The sequence below is a fragment of the Halichoerus grypus genome, chromosome 14 (genome assembly GCF_964656455.1).
Source record: "Halichoerus grypus chromosome 14, mHalGry1.hap1.1, whole genome shotgun sequence".
In the NCBI taxonomy this organism is placed as follows: domain Eukaryota; kingdom Metazoa; phylum Chordata; class Mammalia; order Carnivora; family Phocidae; genus Halichoerus; species Halichoerus grypus.
Genome location: NC_135725.1, coordinates 74,334,714 through 74,352,827, shown reverse-complemented (window position 1 = coordinate 74,352,827; position 18,114 = coordinate 74,334,714). Strand labels below are relative to the sequence as shown.

At 55.3% G+C, this 18,114-nt stretch overlaps 1 protein-coding gene and 1 long non-coding RNA gene across 6 annotated transcripts in view; one reads left to right on the top strand and one right to left on the bottom strand.

The window, feature by feature from the left end:
• Nucleotides 1-18,114, bottom strand: part of RGS3 (regulator of G protein signaling 3) — a 116,553-nt gene that overhangs the window by 50,780 nt on the left and 47,659 nt on the right. For all 4 annotated transcript variants that reach the window (XM_036121936.2, XM_036121934.2, XM_036121942.2 and 1 more), the window contains 3 exons: nt 15,411-15,522; nt 9,342-9,385; nt 2,684-2,806 (listed from right to left, as the gene is read on the bottom strand). In XM_036121936.2, the coding sequence (XP_035977829.1) occupies nt 2,684-2,806; nt 9,342-9,385; nt 15,411-15,522 (279 nt within the window). The remainder of the gene's footprint in view (nt 1-2,683; nt 2,807-9,341; nt 9,386-15,410; nt 15,523-18,114) is intronic.
• On the top strand, nt 13,447-16,969 carry LOC118554444 (uncharacterized). 2 transcript variants are annotated; one of them, XR_013443805.1, is made up of 5 exons: nt 13,447-13,675; nt 14,437-14,489; nt 14,700-14,880; nt 15,421-15,602; nt 15,796-16,969. It is a non-coding gene; the product is annotated as an uncharacterized LOC118554444 (long non-coding RNA). The 2 variants fall into 2 exon arrangements; XR_004926483.2 differs by having other exon boundaries at nt 15,421-16,969.

Sequence of the window (18,114 nt, the reverse complement as noted above, 5' to 3'; positions counted from 1 at the left end):
GCATTTCATGTTCGGGGCATCCCATTTATGGTTTGCAAATTTGGGAAGAACTTTGCATTCCTTGAGATGTGTGAAGGGTCCCCCATTCCACGGTATCAGCAAACACTGTTGAACAGGGTTGAGAAGGGGCGGCATGGGACTCTGGGGAGTTCCCTTGCAAACCCCTCTTTCCGCAGAGAGGCGTCTGAGTTACGGCTGGGAGCAGCCTGGGCAAAGGCTTCCCCCACGTACAGCGGAAGGCGGAGCATGCTCAGGAAGAACAAAGAAAGAAAAGGCACTTAAAAAAAAAAAAAAAGCATGCTACTCAGTCAGGACAAATTAATCAAGCAGGACTCTTTCTGCCTGAAAAGCAAGAAGCTGGGGCCTGAGCTCTGCCTGGTCTTCCCTCTTCTCTCTCCCTGGAGGTCAGCAACCTTAGCAGAAAGGCTGTGGCCCAGCCCTTGGCAAAGATGTTCACAGTCACCTCCGAGGCTGCCGGGACCCGGTGGAGCTGAGCACAGGTGGACGACCAGTGGGCCGGCTAGATGGCCACCAGGCCAAGTTGCTAAGGTTGCTAGAGCCCTCCTGGAACTCCATGGGCCTGGAGAAATCATACTTACCAGAATTTCTCTCGGGGAGCTTTTTGTAAGGGACCAGAAGGAATAAGTTGCTAAGACTCTTGAAGTGTGTACGGTGGGGGTGGGGGTGGGGGAGGTTGGGCTTGGGACCCCAAGGGGTCTGCCTGCCTAACAAAACATGGTTACATAACTCCCTTCTAAGGATGGTGGTCCAGTGGGGTACGTAGGGCTGCGCCAGGGTTTAGTTCTCAGGCAAGGAGGCAATTCTGAGGTTGTCCCGGTGCTCAGGCCCTCCTTCTTTACCCTTTTCCCACCCAACACACAGCTGCTCCATTAAACACACATTTAAAGAGTTTTGATTTGAAGAGGCGTCTAACTGTTGCCAGGCCAGGGCGCCCATAGGTCTCGGCGTGGCTCCGAAGCTGGGCCCCAAACTCTGGGGTCCTTCCAGTGTCAGCCAGCCAAATCCATAGCCTGCAGGGCCCACAGCCTGTCTCAGAAACGCAGACTACCTTCAGCCGCTCAAACTGTCCTCCCAACCGAAGATGGACAGACCGCCCAAGGCACCGAGAAGACAGTTGCCAACACACTCCAGAGCCTGCAAACTCTGAAGTTGAAGCAGAAAGAACTCTTCCCCCCACACCAGAAGGAGCTAAGCCCAAAATATAAGAAAGCTGGGGGGCAGGAGTTTAGTCATGGATCATCCCAGGGACTGCCCCAGTGAAGAGAATGGTCTGGTTTCTGACTGACCAAGCCGGGATCAAGGGTACAAGGCAGCCTACAGCCTCAGCAAGAGGTCTCTGCTCAGTAGAAGAACCGGGCAATGGGAGGGTAGCCACAGGTTGCTGGGGCAGAGCTGGGAGCGGTGCACGCCCCACCGCTGTGGTTGAGCGAGCACCTGCTGCGTCCCAGGCAATGTGCCATGAACTGCATATGCACCATCTCATTTAACTCTCCTGGCAACACTTCGGAGGAGGAACTGTTGTTCCCAGATGGAGGCACCAAAGCACTGAGTAGTCGAGTGACTTGCCCAAGGTCACACCGCCAGTCAGCGGTAGAGTGTGAGTCAAAGTCCGCGCCCTTCCCGCTCTCCCCCTTCATCAAAGTTACTCTTGCCTCTGGCTAGTATAAAACAAAATAACTTTCAAGTCTGAGATTACAGGAGCCTCAGACTGTTACTCCCTTCCTTCAGGACTAGCTGCAGGGCTGCTATCTACCACCACTGCTCCAGAGGAGGCTGCCCAGAAACCTCCTGCCCTCAGCAGGCCTGTCCCCGCAGCCCCCACCGTATGCCTGCCGAACGCATGGGAAGAAGAAACAGGCCGGCAAGTTTACTGGCTGCCACTCGCTTTCATTCATCCTCTCCCCCTGAGCCAGCAGACCAACCACTCAGATCCTCCTGCAGCCAACCAGACCAAACCCCCAAATGGCCAACACTTTCACCAAAGAGAAGCCCCCTGCTTGACTCACAAATGGGAACTACAGCTGGGCCCGGTGGCTGGCATCCAGCTGACAAAGGGGAAGGCCGGGATCTGGCTCCTGTCCCATCCCCTCCACAGGCACCGGACCAGCTTCGGGGCGCCCATCCCAGGTCAGCCTCAGCTGGGAGGCTCTAATCTTCCCTGATGCTCCAGCTGGCCAGCCCCCAGTCCCCAGCAAACTCCACTTGGTTCCACTTGGCTGTGGCCTGCAGTGAACTAGAAACAGCTTCCGCCACAGACATCACCTCCCAACGATGCCGGCCCTCAGCCAGCATTAAACGCCCGTGTGCTACCCCTGGGCACGACCTACCGCATGGCAGAGGGGGACTCCATGCCAGGCGGCAGCAGCGGGCCAACCCAGATTAGACCTGGCCAGAGGCAAACCATCGAACAGAGCCGAGAAGTGATGGCCGTGCTCCCTTAGGCTCCGTCGCTCTACCTGAGCCATGCAAAACCCACCCGGTAGACCCCGTGAGACGCCAAGGGGGAGAGACACTCAAGCACGGGCCTCCCTGCCAAGAGCTTGTTGCTCAGATCCAAGTCCTAAGCTGGAGCTGGTCCCGAGCTCAATTCGGAGGCTTGCAGGTCCGGGCTGGGGCGGGGAAGCCAGGCAGCCAGGGCGGCGGCCACCGGCGAGGCCCTTACCTTGCTCTCCGGGGGCGAAGCCATCAGCTGTTGCTGCTTAGCGATGTTCTCCGACAGGCACCAGCACACTCTCTTCTTCTGCTCCTGCGAGTGCGCTTCCAAAGTGAATAAGCACTCTGCCTTCTGACGTCAGGGAAAACAGAGGAGAGGATGGTCAGGGCTGCTCCCTGGTTCAGGGGGCTCCCAGGCCCAAGCCCATCCCTGAGCTCCAGAGGGTGAGGCTGCAGCAGCGGGGGGGTGGGGGGGCACTAAAAGCCACAAATGCACACTAATCCCCAGTGACATCGAGGCAGCCAGAGGAGCAAGGAAGCTGGTTTGGGGGCCAGCTGGCGAGCGAGCGGCGTGTGCCCGCGGGTTGGGGTGGGGGAGGGGGGAGGGTTAGCTCCCCACACAGTGGAGGCCTGTGGAGAGCCACAGGATAGAAATGGTGAGGTCACCCCCGGGGACAGGCAGCACAAGGCGGCAGCTGCAGGAGCACATGGGGAACCCAGAGGGCCAAGGTCTCCGGCCTGCTCACAGAGCCCCCCTCCCCCCACCTGGGCACACGATCTGATCACAAGGGCAAGGTTAGATGGGCAGCTGGACAGACATACCAACAGAACTCAAACAGAAACTCAGGTCCCTTCTGAAAGTCTCATGCGGGCGTAGTCACGTGGCCCCTACAGCCACACGCGTGCCTGGCACCGGAGCTGGGTCCGACCCAGGCTCCTCAGCTCAGCCAAGTGCAAGGACAGGCTCCAGCACTAGCACTGCTGTCATTCCCATCTCGCTTTGCCATCTAACCTCGTTAAGTGCAGTCTCGTCCCCCCCAGCTAGACTAGAAAATCCTTCCAGGAAGGCCTTTCCCATCTCGGCCCAGCATAGTACTGGGCAAGTAATGGCCTCGGTAAGCTCCCGGAGGGACTTCCGGGATGAGGTCAAAGCCAGGCCAGTTTTGGCATAAGCATCAGGGCTCTGCCGAGACCCAGGGAGGCGGCCCCGGGGAGTAGGAGCGTGCTGGGGGGAGGGGCGGGGGGGCGGTAGAGCACGCCCAGGGCTATCATCCACTCTAGAACACTCTGGTCAGGGGACTGCAGGCTCTTTCCAACTCCGCTGGAATTTGATTATAACCTCACAAGGCTGCGATTACATGAGCTCAGCCAGGGAGCTGAGAGCATGAGCTGGATGGCTTGGAACAGAGAAAAAGACAGTGTTTCTATGCAGTCCTTCCTCGTTTTGCAGTTGGACAGGCCTGGCTCGAATCCCAGCTTTGCCACTTCCTAGCGGTGCACCTTAGGAAAGCCTGTCGAATGGGAATGGGAATGACATGACCCCCTCTCAGAGCTCGTGAGCCGGTAAGTCACAAGAACAATCGGAGGCCTCGACAGACAGCAGCTACCGTTGTTACTGCTCCGTACTTCACTCATTTAATAAATAGTTATTGAGCGCCTACTACATGTCAGGGACTGTTCTAGCTCCTGGGGGTGAAGAAGCAAATAAGAGAGACTGAGCTCTGGCCCTCAGGTTGGGGAAGAGACAATAAACCAAGAAACAATGAAATAATATCATAACCAATTGGGAAAAGGCCAAAAGGGAGAGGTCCCGTCTGAGCCTGGTGGTCAGAGAAGGCCTCTCCGCAGGGGCAGCATTCGGGCGAAGGCCTGAACGATAAAGGCCAGCAAGGCAAGTGCTTGGGAGAAACTGTTCCAGGCAGAAGGAACAGCACATGCGAGGGCTCTGTGCTGAGATGGTTACCAGCATCATCAACTAGCATGTGGGGACATTCTCTATTCTGCCATCCCCCCGAACCCTAAGGGATGCCACCCTTCAGGGCGGGGCCAGCTCCCCTGCTAAGTGTTCCCAAGCGCGCCAGCCACTCTTCTCCTGCCCCAAAGTGCTCAGAAGCTGATCCTCCTAAAAGCATCAGAGGAGAGAGGGAAGAAATTGCCTCCCTTGGCTTCAGGGAACTGGGCGGATATGGGGAGGCAATCCTCCCACTTAACAACAGATTCCCTCCACTTCTCAGAACTCCCAGCCTGCTGCAGGGGAAGGACAGGCCCAGCAAAAAAAGACCCCAAGATTCCCCTGAGGGAAGCCAGGCAAGGCAGGAGCTGACCAGAGGGTCCTGGGCTCCCTGTCTCATCACGTTCCCCTGCCAGGTGAGGAGAGAGGCAAGGACCATGGTCCCTTCCAGCTTGGAAAGGCCATCTCTCCACAAAGCTGGCCCTGCCTCTACCTAGCTCTTTGGGCTTCAGCAAATCCCTTAATCTCCTGGAGCCAAACCTCCCTTTCTCTTTCTGTGCCAAAGCAGGAATTCTGCCTTAATAATAATTCCTTTTATCTAACTATCCATTTTAAAGAGCACTTTCCTACCCATGCTCTCATTTTGTTCTTGACAATTGCATGAAGAGGTAGGGAGGTTCCTGGATGGTTACTCCCAATTCAAGGAAGGGGAAAACCAAGGCTCCAAGTGGCCAAGGGCCTCCTCCAGCTCTTATTGCCAGTGAGCAGCAGAAGGAAGGCTCAAAGCCTTGCAGAAACACCCGTTGAGATTTCATCCCCCAAACCCGAGAGGCCCCGGGAGGCCCTGGCTGGGCTGCCGCCGGCTGGCGGGAATGCTCCTCCTTGCAGAGTGGGCCCAAAGCGACCAGAGCACGAAAGCCTTCGAAGAGCTCAGTCAGCCAGCGGCTCGAAGGGCAGCCACAGAGCTCACTGGTAACGTCTTGTACTACTCAGCACTGCTCTGAGCTCTAGGATGGCGGCCCCCTCCTCACAGTTACAGGGCTACCAGCATCCTCATCTTGAGACACCCCCCCCGACATGCCATACCCCGCACAGTGCTAAGCACCTCACCAGTGGGGTCTCGGTACTTCTTCCAACAACCTCGCAAGGTAGAAGCTGTGATTATCTCCATTTTACTGACACCAACAAGAACCACTTCCTCTCCCCTGCCCTGTGGATAATCTCTTTTTAGAAAGTCATATTTCTCTCTGCCTGGGATGGTGACCGTATGACCTGTCTCAACAGCAGAGTTCAGGGCTGAGTCTCTGGCTCTGAGAGCTTGAAGCCGAAAGCCCCATAATGCTAGGGAATCCAGAAGCCTTTTGAGCTACCAAAGACCTAAACCCAGGCCTGGCCCGGGGCCAGGGATTGGCTGTCTTAGATGGGCAAACATTTTGGGGAGGTCCTTGCTCCCCAGGCTCCTTTCTAGGAGATTTTGGAGGCTGGTCTGGTGAAGAGAGAAAGCACAGAACCAACTCCCTCCAGGGAAGCTGAACTCCCCATCTGCACACATCTGTCCCAATCAGGGACCCCATTGCCTGCCTGACTGCTCTACATATGAAGGGTCTCTCTTAATCCCCCGCGTGATCTAACTCACTGGTTTCAATGACGTTGCACACCGTGCCCTCCTCTTACCAGGATCCAGGGCTGAGGCTGTAAGCAGCCTTGAAGGCATCCTCACGTAACTCACCCAGAGACAGGGCTCCTGATGGGGCAGCACTGGGCCTGGACCTCTGCATTCAAACATGAGCATCCTCAAATCCAACCAGAAACCCAGGTCCTCCTGGCCTCTTTAAAACCCCCATCTTGCCTCACCTCCTTGTTCCTAAATTAGTATTATCTTTATAGGAAATAAAATCCCTTCTGCTACTGTTTGTTCACTCGCCTTGACAAACCTCTCCTTTAATTCTAATGACCTGATGACACAGGTAGGAAGGAAAGGCACAGCCGTTGAACCATTTTTCAGATGAGAACACTGGGGCTTGGAGACGCTAAGTCAGCGGCCCCAGGAGACCTCAGGAAAGGACAGTCAAAGTCTGTCTTCTGCCTCCTCCAGAGCCTGTAATCTTACCACATTTGTATAACTCTATATGTACATTACAAGGAACATGAGATATTCCTCTTAGCTTTCTTTTTAAAAGGTCAATAAATCATTGGTGATGTCTCTAATGGAGAATAAATGAATATGAAAAGCTCTCCCCCCATTATGAAGCTGACAATCATAATAACTTCCATTTATGGAACACTCACCGTGTGCCAGACTCTGTGCTAAGTGCTTTGGTCAGGGTATCTTATTGAATCTCATTTAATCATTACGACAGCCCTGCCAGGTAGGCCCCATCAGCCTTGTTTCAGAGAGGAGTATGTGACTTGCCCAGACCTCTCAGTCAGGAAATGACAGAGCTAAGATTCAAGTCTAGGTCTTCCTAACCCCAAAGCGCAAACTCTTCAATGAATGGAGTGCAGGATCAGATTCTAAGAGACCGGCCCTTGACCAACATGCCCTTTTGTCCCAGGGACCCCGGTGCTCTCGAGCCAGGAGGGGGCTGCGTCTGCCCCTGAGCTCCCAGCGGCTGAGGGATACCTGTCCGGGAGAACAGAGACTCCAGGGCCGAGCACTATTTAGGACAATCCCACCCAGGACCTACTGCTGGGAAATACCCAAAGCTGGGGCCGCCCAGCCAACTGAGGCTTTCTGAATGTAGTGGGAAAAATCCCTCAAACTCCTGACTCTCTTGCCCCACTTTCTTTTTTGGGTGCCACCTGCATGTTAGACAATGAAGATACACCACTTGTCAGAAGGTCCCGTGAAGGGCGCCTGGGTGGCTCAGTCGTTAAGTGTCTGCCTTCGGCTCAGGTCATGATCCCAGGGTCCTGGGATCGAGTCCCACATCGGGCTCCTTGCTCAGCGGGGAGTCCGGTTCTCCCTTTCCCTCTGCCCCTGCTTGTGTCCCCTCTCTCGCTGTGTCTCTCTCTGTTGAGTAAATAAATAAAATCTTTAAAAAAAAAAAAAAGAAGGTCCCATGAAGATGTGAGTTTAGGGTTCCCTTGGGATCCAAGCCCACCTTGTGGAGCCTCTGTTGGGCTACAGAGCAAGCAGGCACCCTGGCTTCCCGTTACAGATATGCCTCTCCCCACAGCCTCTTAGGAGAAAAGAGAGGCCTCTGGCTGCCTGTGAGCTCCCATCTCCCAGCCCCTTTGGGTCAGAACTCCTGGCACTTTAACTGAAATAAAAGGCCCTGGATCAATATCCCTTCAGCAATCTTTGGAGAGTGGGGAGGTCACAGCTCCCTGGAAGCCAATAAGCAGAAGTGCTTTTCTCTGGGCCAAACAAACCAGCCCGGCCGGAAGCTCTCCTGGCATTAAAGAACCTGGAGCTTCATCTCAGGCCCTGCCAGTTCACAGCTGCTAGGCTGTTTGCTGGGCCCTGTGGAACTGAATCCCCACTGGCTCTGCAGGGCCTCTAACAGCTGCTTCCTGGGCCTGGTGGAGGTGTGCCCACACGGGGGAAGACATCCGATGCCTTCCTGGCCCTCGGGTCGCCACTGGAGGCAGCCAAGGTCCCCAGCTCAGCTCCAACAATGTCCGCTGACCTTTGGAACTCTCTGCCCTCCCATGAAGCTAACGGGTCAACTCTGTGTTCTCCCCCAGCTGTCTGTTCCCCCCCAGGGGACTCTCTCAGAGGCCTGCACCTCTTTTCATAGCCAGGAACCGAAGGAATGATTTTCAATCACAAGCGACATACACACTCCTTCCTCTTAGCCGGCTAGCGTGTAGACCATGCCCTACCGAGAGCACCCTGTTCCACGAGACGGGCTGGTTCCCGGAACTGTTAGGAGGGACAGACATAAGCAGAAGCAGAGGACAGGAACGGGTCTAATGAATCCTTGCTTGCAACAGATACTGTTCCAAGGAGATACTCTCCTATGAGCAGAGACACAAGATTGGGAACAGAAAATTTGCTGAAAATTTAAGAGTTTGTATGGCTCAGTGGTTCTCAACTTTTTCCTCACCCCAGACTTCTGTGATCAAACCCCTGGTCTGATGATACTGTATCTCCCAAACTTTATCAAGCAGTAAGATGTTTGCCTGATTTTGTTCGGCAAAGACATAGCACTGCCCGTATGTGCTTCTGATCAGACCGAGAGAAGCAGGAATACAATCACACTGAGTGCGCATCATTCCAGCCCCAAACACAGACACTTAACGTTTTCTTTAGCCTGAGTTAGCGGGCCCAGATAAAGGTGCAATTACCTTCAGGCCCTTTAAAATACTGACAAGATTCTGTAGGAGGGGTCATGGGTGGGACTTTCTGGAAAAAGAGGAAGAAAGAGGCAGGCACAAGAATCAGGGCAATCTCCAGAAGAAAGGCTACCAACCAAGTAAATATGCTGAGGCACGGCTGCCAGACCACACCCTCACTATGAGCCCTGCAGGTGCCGGAGACCAGGGGGTCCCGAGTAGGGGATCACAGTGTCCTTCTGTCCTCTCTAGGCACTTCTTTTATTTATTTGTTTATTTATTTATTTGACACAGAGAGAGAACAAGCAGGGGGAATGGCAGGCAGAGGGAGAAGCAGGCTCCCCGCTGAGCGGGGAGCCCGACGCGGGACTCGATCCCAGGACCCCAGAATCATGACTTGAGCCAAAGGCAGACGCTTCACTGACTGAGCCACCCAGGCGCCCCCCTTCTAGGCACTTCTGTGTCCACTGCTCCTCCACACAGAGGTGAGAGGCACTGAGGCGGGGACCGCTGTCCCCATTCCACAGGGCAGGAGCCCTGCCCAGGACCACGGTATGAGCCTGGCCCCAGAGCCCTGGACTAGACCAGGATCAATGTCTTCCCACTAGCACCAGGCCACAGAGCTCTCTCCTCAGATCCAGAGGCAAGGACTCACCTCTGCTAGATACAGCACACAGAATTTCAGGTCTTCTGAAGAACCTTGGAGGGAACAAAAAGTAAGACTTGTGTTAGAGTCGGCTCCAGAGTCTAAGCAGCTTGCCCCAGCACCGCCAACTGCCTCACCCAGAAGCCCGTATGTGGTACCTCCTGGAAAAAGAGGAAGAAAGAGGCAGGCACAGGGGACAGGGAAATCTCTGGAGGAAAGCCCACTTACTAACTAAGCAGATGGAGACACAGCGGTAAGGCCTTGGCCCACAGGTCAGCGTCACCCAAGGAATGCTATGGTCCCACCCCCATGACAGGTAGCCAGGAGCACCTCTGGGCATCAAACGGCCAGGGGCAGGGAGCTGTCGTCCATCTCAGAAGGCCTCCATCTTTCCATGCTCCCTGACATGAGGGACACGGAGGGACATGGAGATAGCACACGTCTGGGTTTTCCTTTAAATGCTCCCAACTGCCTTCGCCATTTTGAAGTTCAACAAGGAGCCGCTTACTTGCTGGATGGACCTAGGAATGTGTGGGCTATGCAGCGAGATCCCCAGTCATGGGCTGGATGGTGCCCACAGATGGCTTCCCAGCCTGGGGCCCAGCCCCTTGGTGTGTCTTCCTAGGGCCCTGGTCTCGAATCCCAAATTCACCCATTCTCCACCTCTCCGCTGGGAGGCGGCTGGGAGGGAGCATCAGGCTCCCCGCTCCTCCAGCAGAGGAGTGAAGGCGGAATAGCTACAGAAGCTGTATTTGGTCAGACTGCTTCAGAAAGACCAAGACCGAGACATGACCCCTGGCTGCTGGGGAAGGCTTCTTGCAGGAGGATCATTTTGAACATAAACGCAAGACGGGAAGAAAGGACACTTCCAGGAGGTGGGAATAGCACAGGGAAAGGCAGGCAAGTGCAGAAGCACAAGGTGTGGTTCGAGGGCTAGCAAGCATGCGGAAGAAGCCCTGCCCCTTCCCTGACCATCAAGCTGCTCCTCAGAACCTGGCATCCCTCCCCACTGGGCCTCATTCTTCTGGGCACAGACCAGGGATGGTTCGTAATTTCCTGAATTTCAAGCAGTTGACCTCACTGGGCAGGTTACCAGTCCTTTCCGAGAGAAACCACCACACCACCTGTAGAAAACCACACACACTGTGCCACATGCTGGCTGTGTATAAGCTCAACCCTTCCAAAACAACCCCTGGGACGCAGGGGCTATTATCATCCCTGATTCATGTGAGGAAACTGGGGCTCAACACACATTTGAATCAAAGAAATTGTCCAATAAACCAAAACGCGTTGCAAAGTAAAGGTGACAAAGTAACAGAGACAATGGGTCAAGCCAATTCCTAAGAAAAGTGGTAAGTGAAGGCCCTCGTGTGGGTGAAGGCCAGCCCCGAAGCAAGCATGTGGGCAGTTCCCTGCGCAAAACGAGGGCCAAGGGTGCCAGCAAGATCCAGAGAAAAATAGGCCAATAGTAAGTGGGGGGGGTTCACTCTGGACTTAGAAGAAATCCTTCTACTTCTCCCCACCTACAGGAGGGTTGGGAGGGAGAGGGTCCCACCTAAGAAGTCCATCATGTTTGAGAAACCTCTCGTTTGGAAGCTTCTGCCAACTCCCTGCCTTGCTGAGGGTGGAGACAAGGGGAGGTGGTTCCTTTTGTTTAAGAAAACATACTGGATGTGTCCTTGACTTTCCAGAAGCAGATCTTAGTGCCAAGGGAGAAACAAAAAGATCTATGTAAGAAAATAACAGAAATGTGGGTTTTAGAAGCTGTCAGTGAGAGAAAAGAAGGCTCTAGAAGGGAGGGGAAAGCCAAGGAGAGGGAAGCCTCAGGGAGACAGGAGGCCGAGGTTGGGGGAAACTCAGCCTATGACATATTCCCGATGGCACGGGGTGGTTGACGATTGCTTGACAACTTTCCTGGGCTGTGACACCCCCTGCCACCACCCTCCCACATTAACCCCAACCCCCGCCCCCAAATCTGCTCCACGTCACGGCCTCGTGCTGGCAGTACTTTGAGAGAAGGACGGAATGGGGGCAGTGCTCAGCATGGCTCAGAGCCTCATAAAGGGACAGCAAGCCTCGGGAGCCCAGGGTGCCAGGAAGGAGCCACAGCTGCAAGCTGGCTGACCCAGGCGAGCAACCTCACCCCCTCAGAAACCCTTCTGGGACATTAGACTGGGCTCTGGGCTTTCCAGAGTGTGGAAACGAGGGGGTGAGTAAAAAGGGACATGGAAGCAGCACACATTTGGGTTTTCCATCCCACACTCCAACTGCCTTCACCATTTTGAAATTCCACAGGAAGTCACCGGCTCCTGGGTGAACCCTGCTTCCTACCAAGGGCTGTGGGCTGTGCAGAGAGAGGCCCAGAGGCCCAGAGATGGCTTCCCCACCCAAGTCTGACCCCTCTGTCATGTTCCCAGAGCCCTCTCCAGCCTGGCCTGAGGTCCCAAACTCAACCATTGGCCAAGCCCTCCCTACGCTGTGTGACAAGCCAGGGGACGTGTTGTTCCCGTTTTCCAGTTGTAGAAACTGAGACCCTGGGAGAAAAAACAACTTGTACAGGCATGCCATGAGTGAGGGGCAGCGCTGAGATTTGAACACAGGATGGCTGCCTCTAAAGCCCGTGTTCTGACCACTGAGTCCCATTTCTGCCCCGCCCCCCCCCCGCCACCGGTTTCTGAATCTGCATGCCACCAGACTTGGCACTCCCACTCTAGAGGTGGGAATGTGTCTCTCCCCCTGCTATCGCCCTGGCAGCGAGCGCTCAGGTGGGCTCTGAGGATGTACTCAGCAAATGTCAACTGACAAAATTTAAATCCAAGCATTCCAGCAGCTGGGACCTAAGCCGCTGAGTTTCCAAGACTAGGCACCTGGTTCCCCGGGGTGGATGGAGAGCCCAAGAATCAGCTGGACATTTCCAGGCCATCCTGAGAGACCAGAGCAGGCCAGGAAGACACCCTGTGGGCGGGATGCTGGCCACCTGGGAGGGAGAAACACAAAGACCAGCAAAGCCAGTGGGCAGCAGAGACAGGAAGAGGCCACAATGGGCCCCGGACGACCGGAGATGTCCCAATTGTTAGCGTGAGCTCTCCGCCTGTTCCCATTATGCTGCCATTCAGACCTGCTGAAGCTGGGGGGATGCCGGGCAGGAGAAGGGCCAGCAAGGTTTATGTGGCCACCACCAGCTGGGAGCCGTGGAGAAGGGTGCTTCCAGCCCCCAAGCTGGTCAGTGCTTCTAGTCTCCTAGTCGGTCATGCATTCGTTCAGCCAACCAACATTCACTGGGCACCCAAAATGTTCTGTGCCTCATGTAAGGCCCTGGAGGACGCTTGGCCAGAGAGCTAAGCTCCATTCAGGCAAGTCACACACGGGAGTCGTCAGTCCCCGGGTGAGGTAGATTCTCCCCTGCTGGGAGAAAAGCCCTCACCAGCCCCAGCCCACAGGAAAGGCCGCGTGTGCTCCTCATTCCCATCTTCTCTGCCCCAAACGGAACTTTCCAAACATGCTGACTTGGAAAGGACACACCTGAGAGGCATGAGCAACACTCATCAGAGCCCATTCTGCCAAGAGAAGCTTCAGTTGAGGCCCCACATGGATCTCTTAAAAGCCTCACTCGGGCCCTCGCTGCTGCGGCAGGTGTCTGGGGGTGCCAGGGAGACGGGCCGGAAGCTGGGCACCAGGACTCAGGATACTGGGTCCCACAGTTCCAACTCCCGACTGCAGGAGAAGGGGACATGGGACTTCTGCAAACCCCAGGACCCACAAGCCTGTCTCAGGGGAGCGGAGGCAGGGGAGGAAGCAGGGGCCCTACTGATGCCTGGAGGAAAACCTAAAGGATGGGACATGCACCTGAGTGCTTAGTGTCACTGAGCCACGTCCCTGGGGAGCCACGTTCAGTTTGCTGGCTGACACTGCCGGGGAAGCGCAAGACAACGCATCTGCACCAAACCATCTGCACCAGACCGTCCCAGCAAGTCCAGGATACGTGCATGCTTGCATACAAAACCCCCACGCTCAAGCCAACCCCGTAGGCTCGGATGGCCGTGGTCATCTCTCCTGAGGAGTGCTGGCCTTGGCCACCCTCAGCCCACCATCTGCAGGGAGAGGATGTGGTCTCCAGCTCAGGAAGCCATGCCTGCACAGGGCTGCTGCTCACATGAGCTCAGCATCTGCAAGGTTTCTCTGCAGCACCTCAGGCCCCACACCTGCCACTCTGACCAGCCGCCACCCAATGGAAGACGGAGCTCACGCTGACTCTAACTTCAAGGCTTGGGTCTGAGGGCTCCAGGAGGGGAAGAGCCAACCAGTTCCCAGCCGAGCCCCCCACCCCACCCCAAGGAGTAGAGGTAGGACATTTGGGCACTGTCCCGCATCTCACGACCCTCAGGCTCCGTGTGGGGATGTTAGGGTTGGGAAAGAACATGAAGGGCTGGCCCAACCTGTCTTTCCGAGACACCAAAGCCCAGATAATGGAGAGGGCCAGCTAAAGTCACATCGGCTCTCCATGCCCAGACCCCAAACTCCCAGCTACTACCCTCAGCTCTTCCACTGTCCTCTTCTCTCCCACCCCAGCCCCTCTGCAAAGCACAGCCAGTTTGAGCCCCTCTTCTCTGTCCTCCCTCCTTCTAGCAGGAGGCTGAGCAGATGAGGGTTCTGGGCTCGTGGCCCCAGACCTGAGTGATGAACGTGATGAGCACAACTAAGGGTTCGGTTCCTATAATCAGTCAACACATATTACCGATCACCCCACCCCTGCCTGGGTCCTGAGTGTCTAAGCTGGGGTGGGCAGGCCCACAGAGGAAGGGGCTACACAGTGTGAGTGTGTGTGTGAGTAGGTGTGCAGGGGGGTGGCAGGGAGAGGAGAACGGGGCTGCAGGGGAAGCTGGGTCTGAGGGAAACCGGGAGGGGCAGGGAAGCCCAGGGCAGAGTCCGCTGTAGCTCTCACCTGCTCCCTCCTGTGGGCACCGGGGAGCCAGGGTCAGAGCTGAATCTGCTCAGAGGGGCTGCTCCCCGCCACCCCGAGGGAGGGGCCGGCCTCCAGACAGGTGACTTGCTTTTTCCCCTCAGGGGCCGCCCCCCAGACAGGTGACTTGCTTTTTCCCCTCAGGGGCCGCCCTGGTCAGTGGGCAGGAGAAAGTTCGAGGCAGAGAAGGAGACGTTGTAAGTGATTCCCTGTGGGGCAGCCAGAGTGGAGGTTCTCACACTCCCTGGGTTTCTAAGGAGGGAGCACGGCGGGGGCGCCCAACACACAGGAACACAGGACGGGTCTGCAAACAGGCAGGAAGTTTTCCTGGAGCAAAACCCGTCAAAACAGAATTCTTTCGCCGGGTAATATTTTCCTCTCTGCCCCTGTTGCCCATGCTCAAACAGATCTGTTGTTGTTTTCATAATCTGGGAGAGGAAATCAAGCCCGTTCAGCAGAGACTTCAGGCGCCAAACCAAACCGCTCAGCAGATACTCCCAGCTGGCTTCCCGTTCCCCAGTGGCGGAGGCACCGTGGAAAGTTTGCGGGAGACACTGGCCTCAGGCTCCGCCGCGCCCCGGCTCCGCGGTAAGCCGGGAGGGCCAGGAGCAGCGCGCTCGGGCCCAGGGTGTGCGGGGAGAGGGCCGGCAGCTGGCTGGCGCGGGGCACCCGGTGTGGGCCGGGCCCTCTGCATACGACCTTACTGAATCTGCACAACCACCTCCCGGGAGCCCCACTCACACGTGAGCCAACAGGCTCAAAGCGGTTGAGTAGGATGTGCCCAAGATCACAGGTGGTGAGGGGCAGGGCCAAGATCGAAACACGGGTCGCTCGGAGCCCAAAGCTCTTCCCGCTCCACTCCACCGCCTCCCTGAGACGGGTCTGGAACAGAAACATCCCAGCAATGCTCAGGGCATACAGCCTAGCACGGAATGCCCGTGCCCGAGAGCCCCGCGGCCCCCGGGGGGCTGGACTTGACCCGAGCGCACATGCTCAGATGCCCCACTGATGGCTAGCAGCCCGGCCGCCGGAGGGGCAGAATCCAAACCGGGCAGCACGGATGTGGGCCTCGGGGCAAGCAGGCAGGAGTCCAGGGCACCTCTGGGGCATGCGCTTACCTTCCTGTAGCTTCACACTCTGGAGGTAGAGGGGGTTCCTCAGGACGTTGCAGCGGCCCGGCTCATCCTCCTTGGTGAAGAGCAGCAGGTCCGAGTAGGCAAAGAGCGTCACCTGCATCACGACAGAGCATGCTGAACCAGCTGCTCTGCTGGCCCAGAGCCCAGGAGCCACAACCTCCCTGGGAGGTCCGGGTAAGGCGTTCTCGTCATGTCGGGCAGAGCGAGGGTCAGACTCTCAGTGTGGCCTCCGCCAAGGCCAGAGAAGCGATCTGCAACCAGGACCTCCCCTTTGCGCTACAGTTTTCTACGCCTCCACTCTTGATCACAGCGGGCGGAAGGGGGGCTGGGGGATAGGATAAAATCCGACCCTCACCTTCCACGGCAGGTGGCCCCTGCAGGCCTCTCCACGGCCCACCCCCAGCCAGGCCATCTTCCTGACTACACGCCCCTGGAATCTCCAGCCCAGCGCCGCTGGCTGGGCGCCACCCTCGAGCTGCGGGATGTTGGCCCATTTGCTTGTATTCTCCTCTAAACGTCTGGCTGAAAGAGCACTGCCCTTGGAGTCAGAAGTCCTGACGCTTCCCACTGGGGAGCCACGAACACTTGGTTAGGGTCCCCAAACCCTCAGCTTCGGTTTTCTCGTCTCTACGGACCGGGGAGCGTCCCTGCCCAGGTCTCTCACAGACTTCTTTCACGAACCCCGTGTAGACTGTGAACTGAAGCATCGTGCAGTGTGAGGTCTTATTATCACATTCCTCGAGGATAATTTTAACTGCATTAATGCATGATTGGTCTGAGAAAAAGCCAGTTACTTCCGCTCCAAAACAGACATGTATGTAACTCATATCTCTTTTATGCACTAGCCGCTCCAAAAATAAAAGAACGCTATTTTTAGACATTATAGGTAAACCAACAGGCATGCTCAGCATAGTTTCATGCTAAAAAAAAATCCACTGGATCCCGTAATGCCACTAAAGATTACACTGTTCTTTGTTTTGTAAATCCTGCAGTGGCCTTTAGTTAAAAGCAATGAAATCCAATTTTAGATTCTCCAAAGAAAACAAAGTATTATTAATTATGTGAACTTCCCTGTGAGGTGTCAAAACCTGACACTTCATCCCTTCTGAGGTAAGAAGAGTCAGCCAGAGGGCTTGGCGTGCACCCCCAAAGGCCACAGCGAGTGTGTGCGGGATGGTTGCTGAAGTTTCAAAAGTTAACATGGTGACGTTTAGCTCTCCAGCTGTTAAGATGACCTGACAACTCCACCTCTACGAAACTATAAGGATGTTCTCAACAGCATCTTTGTGATAAAAAAAGAAAAGAACACAGATTTCCATCAACAGAGGATGGATAAAATAAATTATCTTATCTTCATATGGTAGAATTTTATGCAACTATTAAAAGAATAAAGTAAAGCTTTGTGGACAGAAATGCGGGCAGAAATCCGCCCACGGACTGCCCGCATTGCACTATGTCAGCCAAAGAGTGCAATGTGCAAAAATGCCTACAACATAATCCAATTTTGTAAAATAAAACTGTAAATGTGTACATTTTTTAAATGTCTAAGATACCACACTCTTCATGCTGGGGAGCAGAATTTCACTTCCTATATTTCTGTTTAATTTGCATTGTATGACAAGAGAGTCTATTAGTTTTGTGATTAAAAATATATACATATTTTTCAAAGGACCCCTTGGCTCCTTGAGCACAGTGTGGAGAGGTTTGAAGGAAGCTGGGCCCCAGGGATAATAGGGGTGTCCTGGAGCAGGAGGCTCTCAGGGGCCCTAGCTTCTCCAAGGGGGACCAAACACAAGAGCCCCGGAACCATGGGCTGGGAGGGATCCTGGCAGTGACTCTCTCCAGACCCCTTCCAAACCACAGTCCTGACCCAACAGAGCCTAAAAGAAGTCCCCATCTGTTAAGTTCTTTCTTTCTGCTCAGTGGATTCTTACTTGTAAATGACACACTGCCTTCATTTATAGATGGGGACCCTGCAGCTCAGAGAGGTTAAGTGACCTGTCCAAGGCCACACAGCCAGGGACATTGCCCAGGTCTGGCTGACCCCAAAGCTCCCCTAATATGGAGAGGTAGCAAGAAGCCTACAGCCGTCCTGCCCCTGAATGTGAAAGAATCCAAGCAGGGACCAAAACAGAAAAGCAAAGGAGACCCAAAGTAAAGCTAAGGGAGGGGAAGAAAATGATCTGAGAGCTGAGAAGGATCTGAGGGCTTGACTCTCTGAGCAAACCTGCAGGCTTTCCCACTCAGAAGAAATCTGGCGGTCACCTCCGGACCCATAGGGAAGCTGGCCAGGGAAGGGTCGGTGGGGGGCAGGCTGTCAGGAACGTAAAATGTCAAAAAATGTCCCAGGCTCCAAGAGAGCTAGGTGGATGGCAACCAGGGAAGAACCATGGGCAAGGTGAGAAAAGCTGCAGGCCACCGCTCTGGCCCCAATTCCCAGAGCTGAGAATGTGGTCTAGACAGGAAGTGATTAAGGCATGAATGAAGAATTTCCCGAGGGTCAGGTCAGGGAAAGGACAGAGAGGGCACACAGCTGGAGGCAGGGCAGAGGGGCAAGCGGGCCAGGTGGGCCCCTCTCCCTTGTCACCAGCATCCAGAAGGAGCTACAGCGGCCCACGGGGGGAGTGATGCCCATCTCCAAGGCCCAGTTACCTGCTGACTTCCACAACAGGCCATGGGAGCCACC